The sequence below is a fragment of the Megalops cyprinoides genome, chromosome 4 (genome assembly GCF_013368585.1).
Source record: "Megalops cyprinoides isolate fMegCyp1 chromosome 4, fMegCyp1.pri, whole genome shotgun sequence".
Classification (NCBI taxonomy): Eukaryota; Metazoa; Chordata; class Actinopteri; order Elopiformes; family Megalopidae; genus Megalops; species Megalops cyprinoides.
In genome coordinates, this window is record NC_050586.1 from 14,724,070 (window position 1) to 14,750,516 (window position 26,447).

A 26,447-nucleotide genomic window follows, 5' to 3' on the forward strand; every position below is an offset into this window, starting at 1 on the left:
AGTAAACGATTTTTCGCCTTTAACTGTCTCATGATCTGAGTGCTGTCAGAGCAAGTTATATCCTGTCCGTAAGTATTGATTGAAAAAACTATAACTGGACAGTCGAGGGCGGGTTGACCTGTTACCGGGCTTTGTCAAGGCCAGCTAGGAATTAAGTAGCGGTTAAGATTGGTTCGAGTGAGTGTCAGTCGCCTTAAAGGGGGCGGGATGAAAAAAAGGCAAATTAGAAAAATTTCCCCTCTCTTCGTCTTCAATGGATACGGATGCAATTGCTAAATGGTCGTCGCTGGTTTGACTGGGAGAAACAGACAAAGGAGCGATAACAACTTTGCATTTTTAATTTATAAACAGATTTACGGATGGTATGGTATTTCACGAGCTACGTTTTTTTTTCTGAAACGTGTGGCGCGGTGTAAATAGATGTTCATTCGTAATTGCCACTGCGCTAACAACTTTGCTTCAGGCTGTGGGCATATCGATACATGTCGGTAGATAATAAACAAGAAAGTGTTTAATTTCTACTATTCCCCGGTTATTAGGGGGTTACTGTAGCACTGATGAAGAAGACCCTGCCAGATGCTAAGACATTGATGTGAAACCAGCAAATTGAGGACACGACGGACTGGAGCATCGGCTCGCTGTTTATAACACACATTTTCTCCCTCCAAGACATACTTCTGGTGTATTGATGCACCCATTCCAGTGGTGTAACGGTGAGCATTCTGTAATACATCATTGGTAGGCCTGTTAATTGTTCAGTTGCACTTGGTGTGATTTAGATCCAGCAAGCTAGCAATATTCCCTTTCCATCATTTTTTTGGTTGGCGTGACTGCGCCAAGATCGCCGTTTTATAAGGGACTTAAAGGAATTGACATGTTTCAGGTTAGCAAATATAATCTAACATGATCATTTATGTTAGGTGGAAATGTTAAGCACGGTAGCCTGTATTCGCTTCGTGTTTTAATTTCTTTTTTTCTAGTTAGCTAGTTTTTCATATTGCCTACTACATAATAGTACATAAACAACTTACACATTGTAAAATATGTTTTGGCAAGGTGTTTAGTTAGATGTTATAGTTACATCTTATAGTGCCTTGTTTTGTTGACGCTGTACCGCTAATGTTGAAGCGACCATTAATATTCCCCAAATCTAAATCGTTACACATCGTGACTTGTTCCACCATCTTCGAATAAAATGTGTTATGTTTGGTGAACTTTGTTCTCTTTACTGCGATGGTAAAATATAATATATAAGACTGCTGATTAATTGGAAAGAAATTGACTACTTTGAATGTAAATCATTTTGTCAAGACGCTCAAGAACGTACATATTGATGTCTTGACATTTCATTACTTGGTAAAAAAAAGAAGTAAAATACAGTTGCTTTTGATGAGTAATTTGATTTATTCTCTGACGAGGTGCACAAACTCTGGAAACACTTTATTTAGCTGTATATGTTGTGGACTGGTATTCCATCAAACCTCAAACAAAGAATAGCAAATTTATCCACCATAGAGATTACCTTGAGACGTGGGTGGTTTTCTCGTCTTGAGACAACACATTTTCGACCTCCTAGCTACATAGATTGGCCTATACTTTTGCTCTTGGCTGTAATCTCTGAATGCAAACAATTTATGATTATTTAACATTCAGATCAATTTAATGCATCTGACAAACGCTGTCAGCCAAAAACCCAATCTGTCTTGAGTTTTTTAAAAAAGGCTTTTAATAGGTGTTGTAATGCGAACCGCTTCACAAAATCACTTGATAATTTTGTTAATTGTGTCAGTTTAACCCCTGACACACGGACAAGGGGATGTCAGTGACCGGGGCAATCGCTATATATATAGTAGAGATGAAAGTTACCCTATAGTGCAGTGAGCTATAACAGGATGCGATCAAAACCACTGTTCACAGCGCACCGAGTAGGTTAATACATTTAGTTGTCTGTAGCTGTTGGAGCAATACACAAGTGTTATACATTTATTAGCGTCTGACTTATGTCACTGTCGTTTTCACTTGATCTTCTTATGCTGGAGAATCTTCCTCAAGAATCTGTGGCTCCGCATATTGCATTAATAACACTAGACAGTGTCGCTGTAGCTGTTATTGGGGCGAACACTATTGACATTGAAGTGCAGATTTTACCGAAACCATGTTAGTGTGTGGGCCATAGATTTCTCACAGCAACTCTGTAATTCAGTAAAATTGCCACACGAAAAAAGTGTTTCAGATCAGGATCTGATTTGGACAAGTCATCTTTTCATTTACTGTAGGATTCTACATTCCTTTTACCATTAACTGGTGACAGCGGGTTTACTGAACTAGATGTGGTTGAAAAAAATGTGGCTTTTTTAAATAGATGTAACAGGAGAGAAACTGCATAAAGAGTTCAATTGTTCCCCCTGGGCCACCGCTTGGATAGTCAGGGCTCAGTTCACCCAGCCAGCCAGGATAATGCAGGGATTGATGGACAGTTTAGGAATGCAGAGGCCAAATTAGCTTCGTTGGACTGAGAATTCTGAGACAAGCATAATCCCACTCAGTATATTCTCTAGAGAAGTATCGTCTTGGGTTCTACAGTAAGGTAATGGTGGCTCAGTCAGACCATGTCAGGTAGTGCCTAACAGCTAGGCACAGTCTTTACTATTGAAGAGGTTAGGATAGGAATTTGAGTACAGAATTGTAATTGGTCAAACTTGCTGCTGTTGAGTTTATTTGGTTTTGCCATTTGTCAGTATTTTATTTAGAACAAATTCATGATGTGAAATGTTTAGCCCTTATTTAATTTATTCTTGGGTCAAATCCCCAACATTGTTTTTTCATTCATAATCGTTGGCTGATTTCTGGCTTTAAACTGTTGTGCATCTCTTACATACAAGTTGAGTAGTGATGTAGTGGTAAGGAGCAGGGTTTGTAACAAAAAAGTTGCTGGTTCGATGTAATGTTTTTAACAGTTATCAAACCCTCGTTCCAGTCTCACCAGTTGAAACTACCCAGAACTTCAGTAGCAGCCACTTTGGATAAAACATAGTAGCAAGATGTTAGGGATGGAAATCCAGCTTCAGTGTATGAAAAAATGTTTTTGCATTTTGCAAAGAGATGAAAGGAAGAAAGAAGACTACAGGGGAGAGACAGGCTGCAGAAGTGTTCATTCATATTCATATATTCCCTCCCATATTTCTCTTCAAAATGAATGGAATGTAGAGGGAGCCTCTGTTCTCCTGTGGTTTTGACTTGTTTGGTTGAAGGTTATAACTGCCATTGCTTGAAATCGGTATTCCAGCTCTGGGCTTAGAAAGGAACTTTCCTTGAAATTTCCTGGAATCCATTTCTAAGCAGGTCTCTTTTTCAGACTACAATATGTGTCATTGTCCTAGGATGGGCTGTAAGCAGTATGAAGCAAAGGAAGTTACAGAAATGGCTTATTTTGAGGCGGCACCTTGGTCTTTGTTGTTCTAGTGATGAAACTGGGAGGTGCTGAAGGCAATTTAGAGAAAAATCCATTTTCAGTTAATAGGCCGAATAGGGAATGTGTCGTTTGCACCAACCTCAAACATTTTCATTAGACAAGTGTGGGTCTTGTTTTTTTCATTGAAGCTACTATGAGTCATTATGAATTCACCATACATTTAGCACATATAGTCACTGTTCTTTGCCAGTCTTGCTCATTTCTGTGTTACTTTCACTGCTTGCTACCAATGACAGTTAATTAAGATGAGCTTCTCTGGTCTTTCTTTGGGATGTTCCAGATATTGAGTTCAGACATCTGTAGGGCCATGTTATGCAAAAAGGAGGGTGGAATGTCATATCGTTGCCTGTGAACATGGGAAGTGACATGACTCAGCTCTGCTGCTCTTGTACCATGCTTCTTATTTCACTTTTATATGAGCCGATTGTCCATTGAAGGACAATTTTTTTGCATGTTATCCATTTATACAGCTGGATATTTGCTGAGGCAATTCTCGGTTAGATACTGTATCTTGCCTGAGGGTCAGCAGCAGTGACCCAGTGGGGAACCGAACCCACAACATTTTGGTTATACTATACTACACTGGTTTGGTTTACTACACTACACTGCTGCCCTGATTCCTTGTCAATGGTGTTGTCATTATGTCTGCTGCTCAAAGTATAATCGTGTTACACTGAAAATGAATTGTGGTTGACGGGTTCTCTCGTTGTAAACGACCGGAGTGTTTAGGCACATTTGAGGTCACATGTACGCACTGTTTAAATTGTCTGAGTGTTTCAGCTTCACGCTGTGCTATCAGCTAACATCTGCACTGCTAATATTATCCTCCTCTTTCGTAGTTAGTCACACAGTGTTCTTTTCAAGTCAGACTGTTGTCTCGGCAATTCCCAGCTTGTTGGCTATTTCATTCTTACATTCTCAAACATTGATTTGGTGACTGTAATTTTTGTTACTTTTGTTACTTTTTAGGTAATAATAATAACGTGCTCCATTATATGCTCCACATATTATCCAATTACCAAAAATACATGTAATTCATCGTACAACTCATTTTAGCTTGATTAATTGTCACATCCGTTCAGACAATAAATCATTTACATTACATTCATTTAGCACGCTGTTATCCAGAGCGACTTCATAAATAAATCAGATAATAACAATGCAAAAACACCATGTGAAAGCAGCACAATGAAGCTTTGAGCACTGTACAGCAGGCAGTCAGTAGCACTAAAAAATGTTCAGTAGTATAAATCATGATAAAATCATAACCTCTTGACTGCAATTCTGTTGTAAGTAATAGTTATGTAGGTCCCTGGCGCACAGCCAAAAACAAAACATTTTCTTTCAGAAATAGTATGTCTTGGCCAGTAATCAAAGGCAAACCATTAGAGCAGCATGACAGAAGTCTGGTGTTGTTCAGTGATATTTGAATAAATTGTATTTTTGTGTGTAGTGGTTGTTTTTAGGGCCTTCAACCCAGCAGTCCCCGACGAGCCAGGACTGGGGGTTCCTTGTGACTTAATACCATTCTTTTACAGAAGACGGAATTACATTACATTACATGCATTTAGCAGATGCTCTTATCCAGATCGACTTCCAGCACAAGAGAGCATAAGTGCATACATTCAAGTTAAATGAGCAACAGTGTCAGACCAGGCTAACAACACTCACAGACCAGAGAGTGTAAGCATGACTCCATTCAAGACACACCAAGGTACGCAACATTGGGAGAACATAATGAATGCTCCAGATGTATTTGACCTAATCTTCTCAATTCAAGGACAACACGCAGGTTTTGTGAACCTTCATCCGGTCACGCTATGCAAACCACAGATGTGATGGTGATAGTAGGCAAGGAAGAGAGATGGCTGTGATTTTCTTATATGGACTGAACTGTTCACTTTGCCAAAATGTGGGAGAAAGAACATAAATGGTCTGTTGTGTTCTGATTAAACAGCACTACTGTACATTCTAGGTGGTGGTTGCCGGATCAGTGCGGACATTTCCAATATAACCGTGAAATGCCGGCTTTTGGGCATGTAAAGGAAAAAGTGCACAGGGAAGTGTGTATGTTTTTTCAGATACTGGTAGAAGAGTACAAATTCAAAGGTACTGGCTACATACTTTGTATTAAAAAAGGTATGTAGCAGTTATTTCTAGATTGTGCACTGCTGCGTGAATAACATGGAAAAAAAAAATGATGCTGTACGGGAATATATCTTTAAAAGCGTGGGCTTTCCAATAGAGGAGGACCAGTGAAGGCTTATTATCTCTCCTCTGACGGGGAGAAAGGCTCAGAGGGGAGTGCTGATATAAAGTTCAGAGTGGGCTGTGAGAAGGCGAGCTGAGCAAGGGCTTTCTGCCCATCCTCAGGCCTCAGTGCCATGGTAACGCCCCGGCCCCTCTGGAGGCTGGCAATGTAGGTCAGTTGTCGTGCGGCGTTCCTTTCAGATCCTTACGTGTACCTTATCTACACGTTTACACGTCACAGGCGCACTGCCCATAGCTGTTTCCAGATGTATGTGATGTCAGCTTTGGGCCGCAAGGAGATGTGGCCGTCTTTGGAAGCCTGTACATAAAGCCAAATTATGTCAGCATGAGTGTTTAGCTCTCAGCCTCTTTTGGGGACTCTTCAACTTAATTTGTAAATTAATTACGAATTAATTACAAAGGGACGTCGGTGTAGCATACTGGTAAGGAGCAGGGCTCACAGCCGAAAAGTTGCTGGTTTGATTCCCCTGTATCTTTGGGCAAGGTGTATAACTCAAAAGTGTAAACTCAGTAAATATCCAGCCATATAAATGTAGCATGTAACATGTAGAAATTGTAACCTATGTAAGTCGCTTTGGATAAGAACGTCTGCTAAATGACGATAATGCAGTGTAATTAAAAAAACAGGTTCACCCTATGTTTTGTACACATTCTCATTCATTAACTAAATTACTTCTATGCTGGTCTAAGGATGCTTAGGCAGTGCCAATACCAAAGCTACCCACTGAGCAACATCAGCGAGCGTGCCATTTTCATACGGAGAGGCCAGAAACAGTAAACAGAGGGTCTCATTGACGTTTATATCGACAGCTCCCTGCTCGTCTGGCCTCTGGTTGCCTGTGTGGCTCCGGTGCAGTAGCTCCATCGTGATGTGACCCTCATGTGGCGCTGCAGGGTGATGGGGGAACGAGATGAGTGGAGTGTCCTCACAGTTGTGTCCTGACTAAAACGGCACGCAACCACGCAGGCAACGGTGCGATGTCCTATTTTATATCTGTGCAAACTGCATGGGTTCTCTGTGAACACGACAGGAAGCTTCATGCTCTTGTTTCCTTTTCTGCCTTACATTTGTTCCAGGAGCCTTCAGTGGTGAATCCATTGCATCTGAAGTCGTGGAGTGACTCACCTCTGAGCATAATAAGTGGAGGCTGTGATTAGCAAATGGCAGAGGCACTGTGCCTCACGGGGATCTTGTCCTTACACTCTTTCCCGTCTTTATTTTACCTGTTCTGTAGCAAGCGGACCGGTAAAAGTTTCCACAGATCGCAGCAGTAATATAATATCAGTGAGGGAAATGACACAGGAAATCTGTCTGTGAGAAGATAAGGATGTCGGATGGTGGTTGCCAGCCAGCTGAATTGATATGAACCAGGGTGCTGAGTAATTTGACATGAAAAATGAACCAAATCCAGGCAGGGGTCTTAATTCGCACAGTCTACTGTGTCTTTTATAAGTATTTTAGGATATTGATAACTCTTGTAGGTGAGTAACAATAAGATATTGACATTAAAGTTGGGCCTGATAAACTGCTGTTCAAATGAGGTAAATTTTCCACATTGCTGTCTGTTCAACGCTGTGTCCCTTTGTTCCAGGGTAACATGTCCAGACACATCTTCTGTCCCATTGCCTTTATGCACAATGCTGCTTGATGTGGCCTCTAGAATCTCGCTGTGATGTAGCTGTGTTGGAATGTGAAATGTTGTTCTCCACATTGCATTTTGAAAGCAATCTGTGTCAGGGGACCACAGACTGCTTGCCATTTCAACTGTATTTCAAAAGCATTCTGAGCTTGTTTTCTGCTATCGAGTCCCCTCATTGCAAGCCCTTGTATTCTGAAGGTTGAGCCACCATCAACAGGTAGGTCCTCTTCTGTGAATGCTAAATCTTGTATTGATAACATTGTACACTTAATAGGGAACTAAGTGGCTGTATGAACTATTGCATTTGTATAGGACTGCACATCACTGTCTGAGACCCAAATTAAAGGTATGTTTACTAAGGGCACAAGAGGGAGATGCAGCAAGGAATTTGTATTCTCATAAAGTCTTTAGAAATGAAAGAACACCATCTACTCATTCAGACAGAGGGTCCATTGGCTCTGTTCAGTCCTGTATACTGGGTAACAGGAGGTAGAGGAGTCCCTCTGTGGAATGTGTTGTCTCTCAAGTCCTCTTGCATTTTGAAGCTCTCTAACGAAGAGTAAAAGTGTACAGTGTGAATAGCCTGAAAGCCTAGCATTGTGCTGGCTTTTTCCGCTCTGCAAATGTATGCGCACTGAAATGAGCAAGGAGGTTTTACAAGGGGGCAGGCCTTTCTGTCCTCTCAGGTGATTGGGGTCACCCACAGCAGCACCTTTGGCACGGTCTCAAAAGCTGTGCGGACCTTATCCCGTGTTGATAAAGGACTCTCGCTTCATTGGCAATTTCCCATCTTCAGCCCTTTCCATTCTTCCCTGTGTTCTCACTTCTGACCTTGGCTTTATCCCACAGTACGCCTTTGATGGTACTCACAGCATTTTAATTTAGTTATGTTATAACTAATCTACTATATCTACTGTCTTTTGCACTGAACCACTCTCTGTGCTTGGCAGCCTTCAAGTTCCCACGTTTTATTTTTGTGGAGGAGTTCACGGGGGATAGTTGCATCAGTCATCCCATCTGCCGCGAATTCACTCAGAATTAATTAGTTTCTTTAATTAAAAACAATTATCGAGCAGGACGGGTTCATTGTGTAGGTGGACAGTGAGCCAGGGTCACTGGAGTGTCCTTGAAGGTACCATATGGCTCCCTGCCCAACCTGGGTCCTCGCGGAGCTGTGGCCAAAAGTGTGTGCCTCTCTCTTCTGCCCCGGGGTCACACTAGAGCTGTGCTATAGGCGTCCCGACCTGTCAGACCTCCCTCTGGCATCCGAATCCCTGACGTGAGCCCAGCTGGACATCAACCAGGGTGGAATTCGTTATTCGTGGACTGCGGTTTATCAAGAGATTTTTGTTAGTCGGTGTTGCGGTGTCTGACTCTCCTAACGCCTAGACATGGTCCGAACCACACCTCTCATTCATGCGTTCATTTCGTTTCCCTGAAGTATACCAGGAATGCCATGTGTTTCATTGAGGGGTGGGCTCTACCCATGGATTGTACGGTTGAATGGATCTTGCAGTGGAGCGCTCAGGTTATGTTCCAGTACTGTAAACAATGTCAGGTTACCCTCTAAATGGGTCTGTGGTTACTTATAAACACACTTATTTGTCATGAATGTTGAAAGACTCAAAAGCTGAGGTGCACGCATGCCCATGCAGACAAACAGCTTTGTGTCAGGAGCAATGTGTAGGCAATGAGTGTGTAGGTAAAGGCTGTATTTCATCAGTTTTGGAATGAGTGTCCAGTGTTCTGCTAGATTAGGCTAGTTTCACTGTTAGCCAGTTAGTGTTAAGAACATTATTTTAAGCTGACACTCGCATTTTCTTGTGCTTCGCAACTATGTATTGTAGCTTTTTACATTGTAAAAAAGTCAGCTGTATTAGGCGTATTAGTTTAAGCTGTATTAGTTTGTTCATTTATTGTTTGCTACCCAGTTAATGTTATTGTTTTGACAATTAGCTGACCGTGGAAGTTTACTGGTTGCACTGGTCCCACAGTGGTGGAATAAACTCCCTACAGGGGTCAGGACAGCAGAATCACTGGTCCTCTTCTGACGCAGTTCCACCTCGAACCCTGCACCTTAACACCTGCTACTTGTAGTAGCTTGTAGTAGCAGGTGCTGTTTATTTTATGTGTAGTATTGCAATGTGTTTTGGATTCAGTGTTCTAGGGACTAGTGTATGGTAGTACACTTGGCTTCCCTTGTCTAGTCAGGTTGCACAAGTTAACTTACAGCAGGGCTGGAATAGTGTTATGCTCACACTCACTGGTCTGAAACTGTTGCTCATTCAACTTGAATGGATACGTTTCTATTCTTTTCTTCCTCTGGATAAGATCATCTGCTAAATGAATGTAATGTAATGGATGACACACCGGATTTGTTGAATATTTGCTGTTTAGATCTCTGTAAATGCAGCACTGAAATGTTGCCCTTTGTAATTTTTCTTGTTGAATAATGTCATATCAGAGAGCACTTCTGCTCTTTTACAATTCATTTATCAAGGTGCAGCTTAGTAGCTGCTCTGTTTGCCCTTCCATGCTATAATGTTATTGTAGTAGCTAAGAAGAGAGGAGGCGAAGAATGTAACCAATCAGGTTAAAGACGGGTTGGGCTCGGCGTGCTGACCAAAGTAGGTCTGTGAGTGTCGTGCGCGGCAAAAATAGATCACGTACGAGCCTTAAGATGGCATAACCTGCAGATGTAGTCACCCACATCACATCTCCTTGTCTGTGAAGCACAAACGCTAATGTTTTCCACCCACTGGCCTGCATTCAGTGCATCTGACTCAAAGCATGCTCTTGCTGTTATCCAGCAACAAATGCAGACCCTTGTAACAGAATGGGAAAGCAGTGTGGAGTGCAGAAACACCTCCACAAAGCTTGAACTAGCGGCAGAATCTAATGGGCACCTTAGGGACACCCTCCTTTTTCTTAATCTCAGGAATGGTAGCACAACTGTGAGACCTGAATAACACACTCAGTGTAGAATATTCACTTTTAATCATTGATGGTGATGCAGCTGTTATTTTGAGTCAAGTGCTACTACAGGAAACATGTCTTTTGTAGCTTTTCGCTGCTAGCATCCTTTGATGCTGTGAAATTGAAATTGGATGTGTTTTGCCTGTATAGGCAGACCTAAATTGGAGTACTTTTAGTATAGTACCGATGCTGTTTTAATTTCACATTTTGTTGGCAAAACTTTACAAATTACAGAGCAGTCATAAGCCTCTGATATGGGAATGGGTAGTATTATTTATGAGTAAAAATGTTGCATATACTGTTTTTGACTGCATGGAGAGTTTCCTCATTCATTCTTATGGTAAAATGACATCAGAGAGTATCACTAAACATGGTTCATTTATTTTTTTATTTCTTCTTCTTGTTGCTGCTATTTAAAATGGTGTGTCCAAATTGTATCCAAGAGGATTTTATTTATGTATATTCCCCAATTTATCTGGACGGTTCAGTCAGTTTTCTCTGTCTCTCATGGCCAGCTGCATGAAATGCAGTCATAGGTTCATTAAAATACCGTCAATCATTTTTGTGTTAAAATACATATCTTTTCATGCCTTTTCTCTCTGCAATGATTTTTTTCCTGACGTATCAGCATAAATTTGCGTAATACAATTCATTTGTTCAGCTATTCATGTCTTTTGTAACATGTCACGCGGACTAGATGTAGAGAGCCAGTTGGGGGGGGGGGGGGGGTTTGACAAGCATTCCAAGGTTAACACCTGTACCTTAAAAATAAGTGCCTTTTAATTTTAAATATCGCAGTGAAACTTCAGTTTAAACTCTCATTAAAAAGGTAGCACCTACTGGAGCAATGTGTGCCCATCACTGCTCTGGAGTATTGGATTGATTTTGTCCAGAGGGGAGTGCGCCTCCTGCTGGCCCACTAACACCTCTTGCAGCATCAGCCTGGTTTGCCCAGGAGGTATTCCATCAAATTTCTAACCAAACCATGTCCTACTTTGATTTAGCTGTTGGACACAAAAGGCCCCCAGGATGGCATGATTATCGACCATTTTGTATCCTTCTTTATGAGCTTAAACACCGGAGTAAGAATGTCTCTCTAAGATCAGGTTAAGCCATTAATTACTCGTAACGTTTGCCTGGTTACAACCTTGTCATGTTTTTATCTGCATAGTCAGATTCCACCCTTCCACTGAACTCCCCTGATGATCCTCTTTAATCAGAAAAGTTGTGGATGATATAAAACATGAGGTCATTGCCTTTGGCGCCTTAATCTCCACGCCAGTGTGATTCATCTGGCTGCCTGCTTGAGTCATTGGGGTAGTCTTAGCAACAGTCTGGCATGTTATTTTATCTAAATAGTTTGATTTGTGGGATAAGTGGACTTATTTATTTATTTATCTATTTAGCCAGCAGAGTACCAAAATACCTACTTGGTCAAGTCACCATTTCTTTCCCTTCCAGTAGAATTTCTTCTCCCAAGTCTCACATTTCATATATCTGGGGACATCTGGTGTCATTGTTGTACCGTTTTGTCCTACATTACTTCAGGCAATGTTTGCAGAAGGTCTTTTTGGAACTCCAAAACTGTAACTCTTGTCTTTTTTGGAAATGAGTCCCAGTGATATGGACTACTACAGCCAGAGATGAGCATTTACGCGCCTGTATCTGTGAAGCACTGAAAGCTTTGTTTGCTGCCTCAGTGATCAGGTTTATGGAATATTTTTTTTTTTAAAAATCCCCATAAATTTTTTTTGGCTGTTTGTGAAAGGTTTCTTTATATCTCCAAATCAATCAGGTTCCATTCAGGTTGCTCAGTGAATCATGCTGAATGATGGTAGTCCGATGAGGTACATCAAGTCCCACGAGGGGGGTGCTCATGATGCCAGAATAGAGTGGCCCCTTGGTGAGTCGATTCACTGTTGCTGACGTCTTTAGAGGATGGCATCTTCTGAAGTAATGAGCACCTGCTTGCCTACTGCTGCTCAGACCTTTAAAATTCAATTGATTTCACTTCAGTTTAAGCAAAGTATATTTTTATATATTATATAAAAATATACTATATATATTATATATTTTCTATTTTTATGTATATTTTCTTTAACTGTTTTTTACTCATGTTAGACCTTTCAAATTCTCTTCATTTTACTTCAGGCTAAGCACAGTATTTTAAATTTTTTTTTTAGCTTTTTACTTAGTTAGTTTACTCTATGATACAATGTTATTTACATTGACTGCCATTTCACTTTTAATTTGACATCCTTATAATTGTGGTTTTTTTTTCCACCGAAACTGTCAAACATCAAAAAGCACGATCTTTGGGTATCCTTTGTCCATGTGTATTTTGCTTTCTCTCTTGCCATCTGCTGAAATCTGTCTGCCAGATAAGGTCTCTCTAACGACCATGAACGCACAAGCAGCCCTGATGGACATGGTGATTTATCTCCTACAGATTTATTAAAGTTGACTGCCAGACGGAGTGCTCCCTGTGCCGGGAACTGTGAGAGTTCTGGAGCAGTGAGGAGAGGGCTGGGGCAGGCCAGGCAGCGGTGTTTGCTGACAGTACAATTTTGTCCTCCATATGTGGACGCACATGGAATGCATACCAGATCCACAGCAAGGTCACCCTGCGCACACTGCCCTGTTTCACTACCTTTATTAGATTTCTCAGCCCCCCCACCCCACGCCCTCACTTGACTGTTCCACAGCATTCGCGAATGTGCCGTATGTGTGGATTTGTGTGTGTGTGTGTGTGTGTGTGTGGGTGGGTGGTGGAGCACAGCTGCAGTACAGGCATGCTGACATTCAGTTTAGGGACGAATGGGGTTGCTGGGCCAAGACAGGGCTTTGGTCTGTGTTATTTAAGAGAAGAGAATCCTGGCAGGACCAATACTATACACACTTTCTACACCTTCTGTGTTTTACTGGTGAGCGGACTCTGCTGACAGACTGGTGTGTAAGAACAGGAATGAGGAAAAGGCAACCGACTGAATACTTAAGGCATAAAGACATGACAGAGACTCTGTTGGGTCTCTCTGCAGTGTGCCTCCATTTCAAGAGCTTTGTTTATCCTCTTTGCAATATTTTTCATTCCTTTTAGCTAACACAGACGTCACAAAATTGTAAAAGAAATTAAAAAGTGTAAATATAACTTAGATTCGTCACTAAAAGTTAAAGTTTGTAAGGGTTAAACTGCGTAGAGATTTCTGTCTGTGATTTCTGTAATTTTGCGTCGCATCTATCCCTAGTAGTCCATTTTTAAGGAAGTACATTATATGAGACACTCGCTCTTCACAGCTGGAAATAATGTATGGGTGGTCAGAAAAAAATGTGGAGATGGGTTGGCGTTTGTGCTTTTTCCCTCTATAAATGTCCTTGGTCACATCAAGGTTTGGCGCCCAGGTTGAAATGCAGCGCGCATCAATTCATGTACACAGTGGCATTGGAGAGTTTTTCTTGGGGGGCGGGGGGGATTAAAGGATTGTGCTCTGTCTTTCCAAGATGAAAAGATTGATACACGCATTGCATGGAGAGAAGACCTTGTGTATTACCATGATTTTTGGAAGTGATGGAAAAGAACCATTTAGGAAAATGTCTCTGTCGTCTGATGCTGTCAGCAGGACCATACAGGCAGGGAGTCTGTTTTTAGATTATTACGTTTTTGCATATTTTAATTGCATTATATTTGCCTAGTAGGATGTCTTATTCACAGTGACTTGCATAGTTTCGAATTTTTAAATTTTATTCATAATGCAGCTGGGTATTGAGAGAGACAGTATGGGACAAGTATCTTACCTAAGGGTACAACAGCAGTTCCTCACATCAGAATCGAACTGGCAAGCTTTGGGTTATGAACCCTGCTCCTTACCTTGTTAAAGGTAAATATGGAGGCACATACTGCAGTTTGTGTGGCCGTGGACTACAACAAAACAACAGAATGCATATATTTTCCTTTACGGCTATCAGTTGAGAAATCCAAACCATGTGACCCTTCCCCACTTTGTCGAAGATCATCTGACATTTCTCACCCTTCTGCCCTCAGAAGATTGTAGCCCCTTTCCCCCAGATCTGAGCAAGGTGATGTGGTCAAGAGGCGCCTGGACTCTGACCCCACACAGGGGATTGCCGTGCCCTAATCTGCCCTCATCTGGTCTCTTGTGTGTCTGTCTGTTTAGGGTGCTTCTGCGGTCTGGGACTGATTTACTCCAATAAATCGTGCACAATGCCTCCCATCACCTTCCAGGACCTGCCCCTCAACATCTACATGGTCATCTTCGGGACGGGCATCTTCGTTTTTGTCCTGAGCCTCATCTTCTGCTGCTACTTCATAAGGTGAGATGTGTCAGACGGAGGTGGATGCACCACACACACCACAATGTCTCTCACAACACCCAGTTGTGTGTTCCTTACCTGTGAGGTACGTTTGAGGTAAACCTCAGTCGAGAGTAATCAGAGGGGTTTGCATGTCGTCATGGTAATTTCTTATTATTTGTGAATGGAGCTGAAGTCACAGCTGTGTGAGAGGAACCATTTTGTCCTTGTGTGGTTGCCCCAAAACACCCCTTAAAAGGACATCAGCCGTAGCCTCCAGCAGTTACTTTTGCAGTTAGTAATGTTGAGAGAGGTTGCAGAGTATAATTGGTCGTATGACCAAGTGGAATTTCATTTTCTTGTGAGGAGGGAGACAGACGCTTTAGCTTGTCAGTTTTGAACACACACACACACACACACTCCTTTCATCCCCCAGTTAAAAATCCTGGAAAGGCACTGGAGAGACAAGTCAGCTTTTGTGACCAACGTCCGCTTGTCTGACTACAAATCAGCTGAAACTATGGGGATTTTTTGGCCAACAGCCATCATTCCCCCAAAGCTTCCCCCACAAGGTCAGTGAGCGTGAGGCAGAAAGTGTGCCAGTGTCTCCACATCAGCTCCCCTCAGAAACTAATGGGAAAGGGGGGGGGGGGCTGCCTGCTACAATAATCAATAGCCCTGTCTGTGCGTGTGCACGTGTAGCAACAGTAGCCCTTGAGCCATGTGCAGTAATTCTCTTCCCAACTGGAGCTCACCCCCCTGCACAGCTCCACTCACAGTAGGGTGGTGCTCTGACTGCAGGCACCATACTACAAATTAGGATATCAGTGTGAGATCTGACTTTCAGTGACATCCAGCTGAAACAGTGACTGTGTCTGCTTGTGTCTGAGGGCAATGCGGCAAATGTTCCAGCTTTAATGTACAGCTTTGTGGGTATTCACTGGCAGTTTTCTTGCATACTGTTAGTGTAAAGATGATTAATAATAGACAACTGCGCTGTCAGGGTGTTTTTTTTTTGCTTTGGGCAATCTGTGTTGGCCTCCACCCCCACAGCATGTCCCTAAGATCTCTTCTCCTGACAGTGAACTGATGATCACCAGGGACAATTGTCTCTGGACAGGAATGGCAGGAAATTAGAAGGCAGGAAGTTGCCAGCGACACTAAGGGGAAAGACGTCACTAAGCAGGGGGAACTGAGTTCACCTCAATTACCCTGGCAAGTGTAGTGATTTAACTATATGGGAGGATTGTAGGAAAACTGCTCTCTACACTCTCATCTGAGAGGAATGCAGTCTGGTGACCTGAAGTGTTCTGCAGACAGTTTTACAAGACTTTTGAAAAGGATATGCCACTTTTTAGCTAAAATTTCAGTTGCATGGCTTTCAGTATTGGGTGTTGGGTGATCCCATAAATTAAATTTAATTTAATCACCTAAAGGAAAATCTAAGTGAACTTCAAACATGTGGAGTCAGGTCTGCATATTGGCAAAGGTCCTCATATTTTTTCTTTGGGTTGGTTTCATTTTTACTTATATGTTTTTTTATTTTTTAGTGTGAGTGAATTTGTGAACAGATTTCAGTTATTTGCTAGATTTTTCCCTATTTTGACATCGAAAAAAAGCCTGCACTTTGCACATATAAATTCGTAATTCAAAATCCCAGGTTTTAGGATACAAGTAACAATCCCATAGACTTGTCTGCATTATTCCACTCTAATTTTCACTGAATTTAAAAAAAAACATCTAATGTAATATAAATTTAGCTTTACTAATTAGAATTTTCTAATTGCTTTCGTTCAGCAGAGAATGATTAGAATGAGCATATTAACAGTCAAATCAGAAAGTCTAATTACGTTTACGCCTCTACACTGAGGACTATAGGAGATTACACAATTGTTACAAAGTGTTCAATAAACCCATCTTTCTCATTAGACTTGTAATGCCTCATTGATCTAAAAATATTTTGAGCTACATGGACAGTGAAGGGAGATTGGAGGGGAGATGTTCTGTTGAACATCACATTCTTGGGCCTCTCATACATGCTACTCTGGAGCACCCCTCAGGGCAGGCCAGCTTGTTCTGCAAAAGATAACATTTGGGAGTGAACACTTAAGAGTTGGCTTCCCATAATGGCAGTAATATGAAATAAATAATGTGGAATGGTGCCTGTGTGTTTTGCTGAGCTGAAGAGTTGGAGAGCTAAAAAGCTGGTGAGGGCATGTATGGTGTCTGCTTATTTTTTTCAATCAATTCCCTTGATTCAGTGATTCTGTTAATTAGCTGTACATGGTTATGCTTGTCCAATTTCCAAAGTGCACTGCAGCAAAATATTACTTGAGTTTTGGGCTCCAGAACAAGCTTTAGTTATGATTTATTCATGTATAGTTATATGTTACATATTTATGACGACCTCCTTGGTGCACACCCTGAAATGAAGATGTAGTTCAGTACCGGCATGGCATTAGGTTTTCAGAATGAGTGCACACTAATGTACAGAGGCCAGTGCTACCTCTCTGGCTCTCAGCATTCATGTTTGAATTTTTCTTCGCATGCAGCATCTTATCAAGGGTCAGTGACGCTGTGCTTAGACTGCTGGTGTTGCCTGCCCTAGATTGCAGGTCTTTTGCCCAGTCGTGGAAAGTGTGACGTTAGGAGGAAGGTGCTCCTCTTAACTTTCAGATCCCTTCCTGCTGCAGCGGCGACGTTGCTCTCAGCAGGAGGATGAAGTTTTATCGCCTGATAACTCAAGTGTGCGCTTCTGACGCCTCTTCGCAGGCCTCGTTTACCTCGCTTCACCCCTGTCCCTGCGTTAAAGGTCCTTTTCACAAGGCTTCGGGAGAAGGAGTTGCATCCCATTAGAATGGCTGCCTTCTCTCTTCTCTGTGTTATTGAAGTCGCCCTGGAGGCGCATGCTGGTGGGCAGTTCTAGAACGGACACACAGTGCAAAAATAGCAGTTGTCATCAGGGATTTGTCACAGTGAACTTTAGTTTTGAAGCCTGGTTAAGCATCTGAGGCAGAGCACTTTTCTGGTTTTATCTCAGGTCACTACCTCTTTCACCCCTTGCCTATTGGAGGTCTCACTAAGCAACTTAGGTACAGAAAATAGATAGATTATTACTAATGAACACATGCTAGTTTGGTTTTTGTATTGGTGGTGCTAAGGGTAATCCACAAACTCACTTAAGGAGAACCTAGTGCAAACTTGGCATTGATGCTGTCAATACAATTGTTTGCCATACAGTAAGAGGAGTATTGATGTCGCTATGTGGTGCTTAATTGACAACAAATACAGTACTGAACTAACATCAGTCAGCCTTGATATTTAAAATATGGATTTGTGCTCTACTGTGGCAGGCTTAACCATTTGATATCCTCTTGTCAAGGTCAATTTTTAAGGAGCAGTATATGCACACAGCCTCTGAGTATCTTGCACTTCCTTAACCCTTAACTACTTCCCAACTCAAACAATTGGAAGGAGATCTTTATCACCGGTCACTGTTCCCACTGTTATTTTTGACTATATTTTGGTTGTGGTCGTCCGCTGTGAAAGCAGAGTCCTGTTCTCTTTTATTATTTTTCATTGACACAGAGTCTACAAAAAGTTTACATGACAATGTCCTACAGAACCTGTAATGTTGTGGACAGTTGATCTTCTCAAATATAAGCAAATATCTGGGAACATTAGAAGAATTATACTGTGGTGTTGAAAGCCCTTTATGTGATACAGTTGTATTGGTTTGTTTTAATATCTGTCAAGAATGGTCTCTATTTCATGAACCACTTTATTAACATCAAATCAAATGGGCAAGGTACTTAACCCCCAAGTGCCTCAGTAAATATCCAGCTGTATAAATGGATAAAATTGTAACTGATGTAAATCGCTCTGGGTAAGAGTGTCTGCTAAATGCCAATAATGTAATATAATACATCCATGAGGTTTTATTCATGTTTGAGATGGAGACAATTCATAGATGAATGAACTCATTAAAAAAATACCATCACCCTTTGATGTCCTTCCTACAGTGCACAATATCAGGGAAACAAAAAAGTTCTCAAACGTTATGCTGTTTGACAGTCTTGAAGTGTTCATAAAGGATGACACAAGAGTAAACAGCAGGCAAAGATGGCGACCAATAATGACAGGCTGTTTGTACAGTGAAGATCACAGTTTCAGGCAGAGCACATTGATTTTCAGAGTCTGAAGTGTCTGATTTTGAGGAAGTTTCATTCTAGATTCATGTCTTTTTTTGTTCTCATGCTGAAGGACATGATGCACACAAGCTTGCAGACTCAGACCAACCTTCGGGTAATTGCCTGAGGTGCTGTGCCTATCACTCTCAAGGACTTCAGCATTTATTCCCATCAGCCTGCGCTTCTCTCTCCTCATTTATGTCAGAGCCTGGGAGACAGAATGCTTTTCCACCATTGGCAGTGCTTGCCTATTATTTATTTGTCTGTATGTGTTTCATTTTATTCTTACGCTTGAGATGTTGCATTTGAGTTTTAGTCAGAGTAGGAAATGAACTGCGTTGTAGTGTGAGAGCTTTCATCATTCAAATGCCTGTTTAAAGGTAACATTTTTTAACTGTCAAGAAAGGGAGTTGTCAAAAGAAGGATTTTATTTTGGGGCCATCCATCTCCATCTGTCATCTGACTGTCCTTTTTTTGGATGATCACGCATGGAAGTTGATGAAACCTGACTGAAGCGTTGTCGTCAGGACTCCCCAGAGCCTCGATTTTCAGGTCACAAGGTCAAGGGCCCAGAGGCTTCTGATAATCATTTAATTACAGTTTCAAACCCAGACAAATCTGCACTTGCATTTTCAGAAATAATACAGAAATATTATTGTCCCTGATCTGTGTAAGCCTGCTGATTTTCAGATTAAAGGCCAAGGTCACAGAGATTCCTGTTTTTTTCCTCTCCAGTCTCAGTTGCTATCACTGTTCCCCAGAGTCCTACTATCACATTAAAAGGCCAAACATGACAGGCTTTTCATAAATTAAGTTACAAGTGACTTCATATTTAGGGATTTACATTTGTCATAAAACAAATGTACATGCCTGTCCATTATGCATTCTTGCAACAGTTAATTACCTCATTGTTTGTTCCAAAGTATACAGGTCACCTACTTGCAACCTCCAGTTCTCTGCATTGGATTAATTCTTACAAAAGTCTCAGAGTTTCACAGCCCTAGTTTCTGCTCTATACTTTAAATACAGGTGGGTGTCTGCTCACCCACAAAGGACTGTCTTCAAATATTTCCAGTCTGGCAGGGTGTGATTCATATTGAACCTTGTTTGATATGAAATGAGTGATGAAGCTATGTCTTATTTATAGGCATAGAAATAACTTTAAAAACATGTTTTTCAGGTTAAGGTTGAGCAGTCTGAAGCTACGTTTGATAGTCTTGCCTAGTTTTTCCTGGTATCAGGAAAACAGTATGTAGGACACATTAACCTACATATTTGGCAGTCCAGAGTCTTTTCGATGTTTAGTTCTGTGCACTAGGAAAGGAGTAATGGGGACTGATCATAGATGCACATTCTAGTGTAGTGCCTTATTCAAAACAACAAAATGTTATTAGGGACATTGTCCAACAACATTACTAGAACAAGGCCCCCTTTTAATTGGACAGTACAGTGTGGTTATGATATAGATCAGGCACCAAAAACATGTGCATCCTTAATTATGATTTTATTTACTGGACTTCTCTTGTATATGTTGGAAAACCCCACCAAAGAATACTTTAGTTGACCTTTAAAAACTTAAATTTTAAAGATGTAAATGCAGCAGTTGTATTTTAGCACTCTTGCAAACAAAAAAGATCTGAAGTTTAATGAATTCCTAAATGTCAGCCCCATCAAGGTGGTTCCCATGTTGATGTGGACAAGCAGGTCAGGCAGAAAGAACTATAAAAATGAATGTGTCTGAATATAAAATCAGCGAATAAGAGAACTGAAAGTATCCAATATAAAGTAAAAAATATTACATTGATGCAAGTGATGATCCACCTCCTTGCCCCAAGGTCTGTTAGTTTTGGTGCTTTGTCTGAAACAGCTTAAATGGAGTGGAGATCACGTTGATCCCTACCTACATCTGTTCGTAAGTGTTTGAGAGAGCGTCTGTTTGTCTTTGGAACTTACCAGGTAAGAGAGGGACCTGTGAGACTGTTCTGTTAACTTTTGTCTCCAGAGGAGCAATCTGAGTATGAATGTTAAATATTTAATGATAGATAATATTAATTAGACTCTTTGAAGTCAAACCTATTCAGCCCCAGGCCATAGCAAATTGGCATGGCACCATATGCAATGTGTCAGTGAGTCTGGGAGTATGATTGCTGGTTGCATCGTCTTCTGATCGCTGCTCTGTGTCTGAGAATGAGCTCTGCAGACATGCTTAATGTGGTGGGCCACTAATAGAAACCTGTGCTTGGTTACATGACACCATGGTGAATCATACAGTGGATTTTAGCATTAGCAACAGCTCTTTCCACCCACAGTTTTTCAGGTGATTCAGGAGAGTGTGGCGTATTGCAAGTGTTTTTTGTTGTTTTTTGAAGAGGCCAGTTAAAAATCATTTGGATTTCTATCAATTGGTGCTGTTCACTTCAACGTGTTATTGAAATAATCTATTAATACCCAAACCAGCAGGCTGTGGCAATGTGCAGAGCGAGTCGGGACAAATTGTTCAATTGCCAGTACTGGGAGTCGATATTACTGTCGTCACACTTGCATGATTCTCATTCAGGGCAACGTACAATACATAGTCAATTGATAGCAGATATAATATACAAATAAAATGTTATATCTGAATAAAATTTCAGAATGAAGTGTACTTTCTTTAAGACTGAATTATGATTAGTAATTAGCATGTAGGTAGTTTAAAGCAAGCTGAGGAGCAACAACATATTATGAGAGACTCAAGTGTTTGAAGTGAAAAAGAGAAAAAAAATAAAATGATGCAAGAATAGGATAAAAATGAAGGACAGTAAGCAGTGGAGCAATTGAAGGTCTATGAAGATTCGGGAGGAGAATTTTTATTTCCCTCCTTCTCCTCTTTTAATTTTTCGTATGCAATCAACAAACCCATCCCATCCAAGTATAAAAAACCCACTAACCACTTCCTTTTCATGTCAGCTGTTCATGGCATCTCTCCTTCTTATTTCAGTTCCTACTAGGGGGTTGTATCCACTGAAAAGTTGTGTCTTCAGGTCAAATGACTGCTACCTGAGTTCATTGAGTACAGTCTGTTTAAGGGAGGAAAAATGCAGAGAGTTCCGTGGCAGCTGATGAGATAAAAAGGCTACTTTAAGTCTGCACTGCTCCAGGACCTTGACTTTGGTTCCACAGGTACTCCGGCAGAAGCAGGCAACTCCACGGTGGGGACCCTACATCGGGTCACAGCCTCCAAAGAACGTGAATTATGTGAATATTCTCAGCCTGTCACCGCACTGTGTTTTGTAAGAGGAGCAAAAGATGGCCCCAATGCTGCCTGTACTGAGCAGCCAAAAAAAAGTCTGTGGCAGAGAAGGTTCCAAGTAGGGTAGCCAGAAGTCAAGCAGAGGGAATTATGTAGAGCCTTTCCCATCTGTGATTGTGTGAAGGCCTCATAATTTATTTGTCTGAGCATAGCCTATTTGTAAAGAGGGGAAAAAAAAGAGGAGCAGTTTATTGCTCAACCGTTCCCTGATGTAGGAAACGGTGTGTTCTCGATGAACGTAGAGTGTTGAAGTGCATGTTCAAGGGCTGTACAGTAAGCTAATGCCTTTGTAAGTGTGCTGTCATTACGAAACCTTCGCTGGGTGCTCATCAGTCTCTTTTCGTGTCATTCTTTTCATCCCCAGCAAGCTGAGGCACCAGGCCCAGAGCGAGCGGTTCGGATACAAGGAGGTGAGACATTCTTCTATATTGAATACCACAGTCTGTCACTTCCCACATATGTAGGAGAGCCACTCATTACTCGCCGGTCAAAAGTAGTCACATTTTGCCAATTCTGAGGACATGTACCAAAATCTTAGTACCTGACAGAAAATGAGCATGCACGTGCATATTGTAAAGTAAATCAGACTTGTACATCAGATTCCCCAATATAATATGTGTATATGTCATTGGATGTTTGATTCTCTCCCTCTCCAGTGCCTATATTGAAAGTGGGAACCCAAGCAATGCACTTCAGTGAAATTTTTTCCACAACACTGCAGTTTTGTTCTGTAGGTGCAGGCACTCCCTGCTGCCTACTAAACCTTCTAAACCTTCTGCAAAAGTCAGTCAAGGCTGATCCCTGAGTAGATTCTGAATAGCTGATGTAATCTAGCACATAACAGTGTAGACTTGGTTTTGAAGTCACAACCCTTCCAAGTCTTCTAACTTAGGTTGGACAGCAGGTGACTGGCAAGACTGACAACAAGCTATAATATATGTTATTGTTGTTGTGTTTTGGTAATGCATGAGTTGCAGCTTAATTCCAGTGCTCCATAAGCTGTCTGTGCCATGCAGTATTCAGCAGATTCAGGAAGAGTGTTCTGTAGAACTGAGGAAGTGTGGCTGGACAGATCAAACACAAGGGTCATTATGTCCTGCAGGCTTACTTGTAGGAAGAGTTTAACATGGCTCAAATCATCCAATTTCTATGTTTGAGTAGGTGTGTTGAAGGTTAGGTTCATTTTTAACAAAATTCTCCTTTATCAGGTTATACTCAAAGGTGATGCCAAGAAATTAAATCTTCATGGGGTAAGGATAGCATGGATTACTCACATGTAGCAAATATATTAATGGATTATGCTAACTTTAATGTTACATTCAATCAATTTCTTTGATAGGTTGTGTTACAATGTTTTACTATAGGATAAGGGTTTTCACAATGAACAATCACAGTAAAACAGTGCTACGTTCAGGAAAGTGTTAAGACAAGGTGGGCTTGAAACAAATCCAATTATGTGTGTGTACCTGTTTTAGAATATCACAGATGTATTTGTTCTTACTGAATGCACTTTTATTCTGTCTCAGTCATTCCTTCCTTTTGAGCCCGTCTTACAGTAATGTGCAGTAGGCAAATCAATGTCAGGTGAAGGTGATTAAGATACATTAATTGTTAATGCTCGCTGTCAAATCTAATTCTGTCTTACACTGGCAAAATTTTGCTCTGTCTCCCTGTCTCTCTCTCCCTCTTTGTCTCACTATCACAGCAGACGTGCGCTGTTTGCTTGGAGGATTTCAAAGTGAAAGATGAACTAGGAGTGTTGCCATGCCAACATGCCTTCCACAGGAAGTGAGTAGGGAATGAGAGCAGGGAAGAGGGCTGCCACTGCTTGGGGTTTATAATGGCAGAGGTCTGAACATCACAGAACAGTAATCTTCCTGAAAATATCTGTCTTTCGCTGGTGGCATTTTAACACAGTAACCTCAAAACAGTGCAGTCTAACAGGAAAACAAATCCTTTCCTCTGCAAAGGGCATTGCAAAACAAACATAACTAAACTTCTAGCTTGAAGGTCAGGTTTGAAAGCAAACACCCTTTTAAATGTCTTCCAGTTATGAGTCCTAAATGCAGAATAGTTTTATCCTTGGTTTCAGTTCTTTATATGCGTGCAATCTGCTTAGACTCTGTTTGGGAATCATTATTTCCTGGTAGAGATATCTTAGTGATGTGATTTATTATTCCTGTGACATACTCAAAAACCCATGGACTAGCAGACTGTCAAATTCAGCAGACTCTGTGTGGTCTCATGCCTCTGGTTTGCTGGCCTCCCTGATCCCATTGACAGGATGACTATCACTGAGTGGGGCAAGAGGTCTGTCTCAGTATGGAGTGAGAGGTGACTGTGCAGAGCTGCATGTTTGTGAAAATTAGCCTTAGGGATGCTGGGTAAAATTGGGTCTCTAACCCCTCTTCCTGTGCTCGCAGGTGTCTGGTGAAGTGGCTGGAGGTGCGCTGTGTGTGCCCCATGTGCAACAAGCCCATCGCGGGGCCCCCAGAGCAGCACCAGGGCATCGGAACGCTGCTGGACGAGCTGGTGTAGCCCGGCAACCCCCAAGGAGAGCAGTCTAGACAAGACATTACAAAATGAGCCAACACTCCTCAGCCCGCACACAAACACTCTCAAGTCCATGGTGACACACACGTCTGCCTCAAAAGGACACACTCAAGTTCAGAAACAAAACAGAGAAAGCCAGGGAACTCTAGTACCAGCCCCACCATGGTAAGGACGGTGAATAAAAGAGACAGACTAACAGTGTAGTGGGAAATGAGGGGGAGGATGCATCTTCAGTGGTGCCCGATGTGCATCTGTGTGACACGCGATGTAGGTTGGAGGTGTCGGGTTTGTTCTCGAGTGAGAGTTGCTTTCTATTTTGTTGTGAAATGGACCCAGCCAAATGCTGATAAATTTGAGACTGGGTTCACAAGATTTTCTTGCCCATGGCTATTCAGCAACAACGCAAAAGTGACTTCAGATTTGTGAAGATATCCACCAACCAAGGATAGATTTTTTTAAGGCAGATTATAAATGTAACTGAAATGCAAGTCAAGTGCAAAATTTTGGCATCTCAGTTGCTTTCTGAGATTGACACTCTTGTACAGGATGAATAGCCAGATTTGCATTTTTAGATTTTTAGAGTTGTATTGCATTGTCAGTCACACCCACGTTTTTCCTATTGGTAAACCTGCGATTGTGTCAGGTAACATACCAGGGAATGGGTAGATAAATCATGCATTAGTCCACAGACACTATGTCTGCATTCCTGTTTGTGACATATACTTACACCCTTTCAGTCAGATTTTGAACAAAGGGACTGTAGTTTAGGCTTGCTCTATGTTGTGTGACATTTCTAAAGGGAAATGACAACACGATCAGATAAATATGTAAGTTCAGTCACTACCTTAATGTCTATTTTTCCATTAATTTTCAGTGTCAGAGACCGAAATGTTAAAAAGGGATAAAGTCACTTTGAGTCTTATGAGTCTTATCAAATCTGGTTTTGATCTGTGCTACATTTTCATGTTTAGTACTTATGGTTCTGTTTTTAATGCCACCCTTATAGCTTATCGCAGTGAATATCAGTCACTAAACTCGTTAGGTCTACTACTAACAAGCAAACACTGCCCAGACTGAGCACAGCACTAAGCACAGTAACAACTGTTTCAAAAGGTCATTTCTGCAGTTACCTGGGTCATGAGTTGGGTGATGGATTTTCCTGCAGAAGAATGTGTCTTGAAAAGACGACTGCCTTGTAGCCTAGCAACCTGTGAACCATTTATTTGTGGTCACTGACGGCAGCACGCTCTGCGATCAATTGATTGAGCAAATGGAAAGTTAATTTTGCGGAATGTACGTAAGCCGTTGTGATCACTGAAGGTCAGTTCATTTGCCAAAAAGTATCTTTCAGACAACAACTAATCTGAATGTGAAGTCATGAAATGACCAGATAATGGAGAGTGTAGTTGATGAAATACTAAAGGTATAAATGTTGCTGCCAACCATAGTTTTGGTGCCAAATTGTGTCCTGTTTTTTTTCTTTTTTTTCCACATATTGACACTTCTTTCAATTACAAATAATTGTATCTTTTCCATCAAAAAATGAAATTGATCAACATATTCAGTAATTTATGATTTACAGATATCCTAGGAAATATGCAAGATTGTGAGTCTCCAGAAATATGGTTGGCCTCCTTCAGTGAAAGCGATGCTCTGATCAACACTATGTTATGTATATATATATGTACAGAGGGATGTCAAGGAAAATGGCAATATCCACCAGCAAAGTGCCTGACATTTATACTGCA

General features: G+C 41.3%; 1 protein-coding gene across 2 annotated transcripts; it reads left to right on the forward strand.

Annotated features, from left to right (window-relative positions):
- Positions 1-41: 41 nt before the first annotated feature.
- rnf122 (ring finger protein 122) lies at positions 42-25,424 on the forward strand. 2 transcript variants are annotated; one of them, XM_036527418.1, is made up of 6 exons: positions 42-713; positions 14,532-14,688; positions 22,511-22,556; positions 23,355-23,396; positions 23,852-23,934; positions 24,570-25,424. In XM_036527418.1, exons 1-6 carry the CDS (start codon positions 689-691, stop codon positions 24,682-24,684), a joined length of 468 nt encoding a protein of 155 aa, XP_036383311.1. In that variant the 5' UTR covers positions 42-688; the 3' UTR covers positions 24,685-25,424. The 2 variants fall into 2 exon arrangements, with proteins under 2 accessions (XP_036383311.1, XP_036383312.1); XM_036527419.1 differs by having other exon boundaries at positions 23,855-23,934.
- The last annotated feature ends 1,023 nt before the right edge of the window (positions 25,425-26,447 follow it).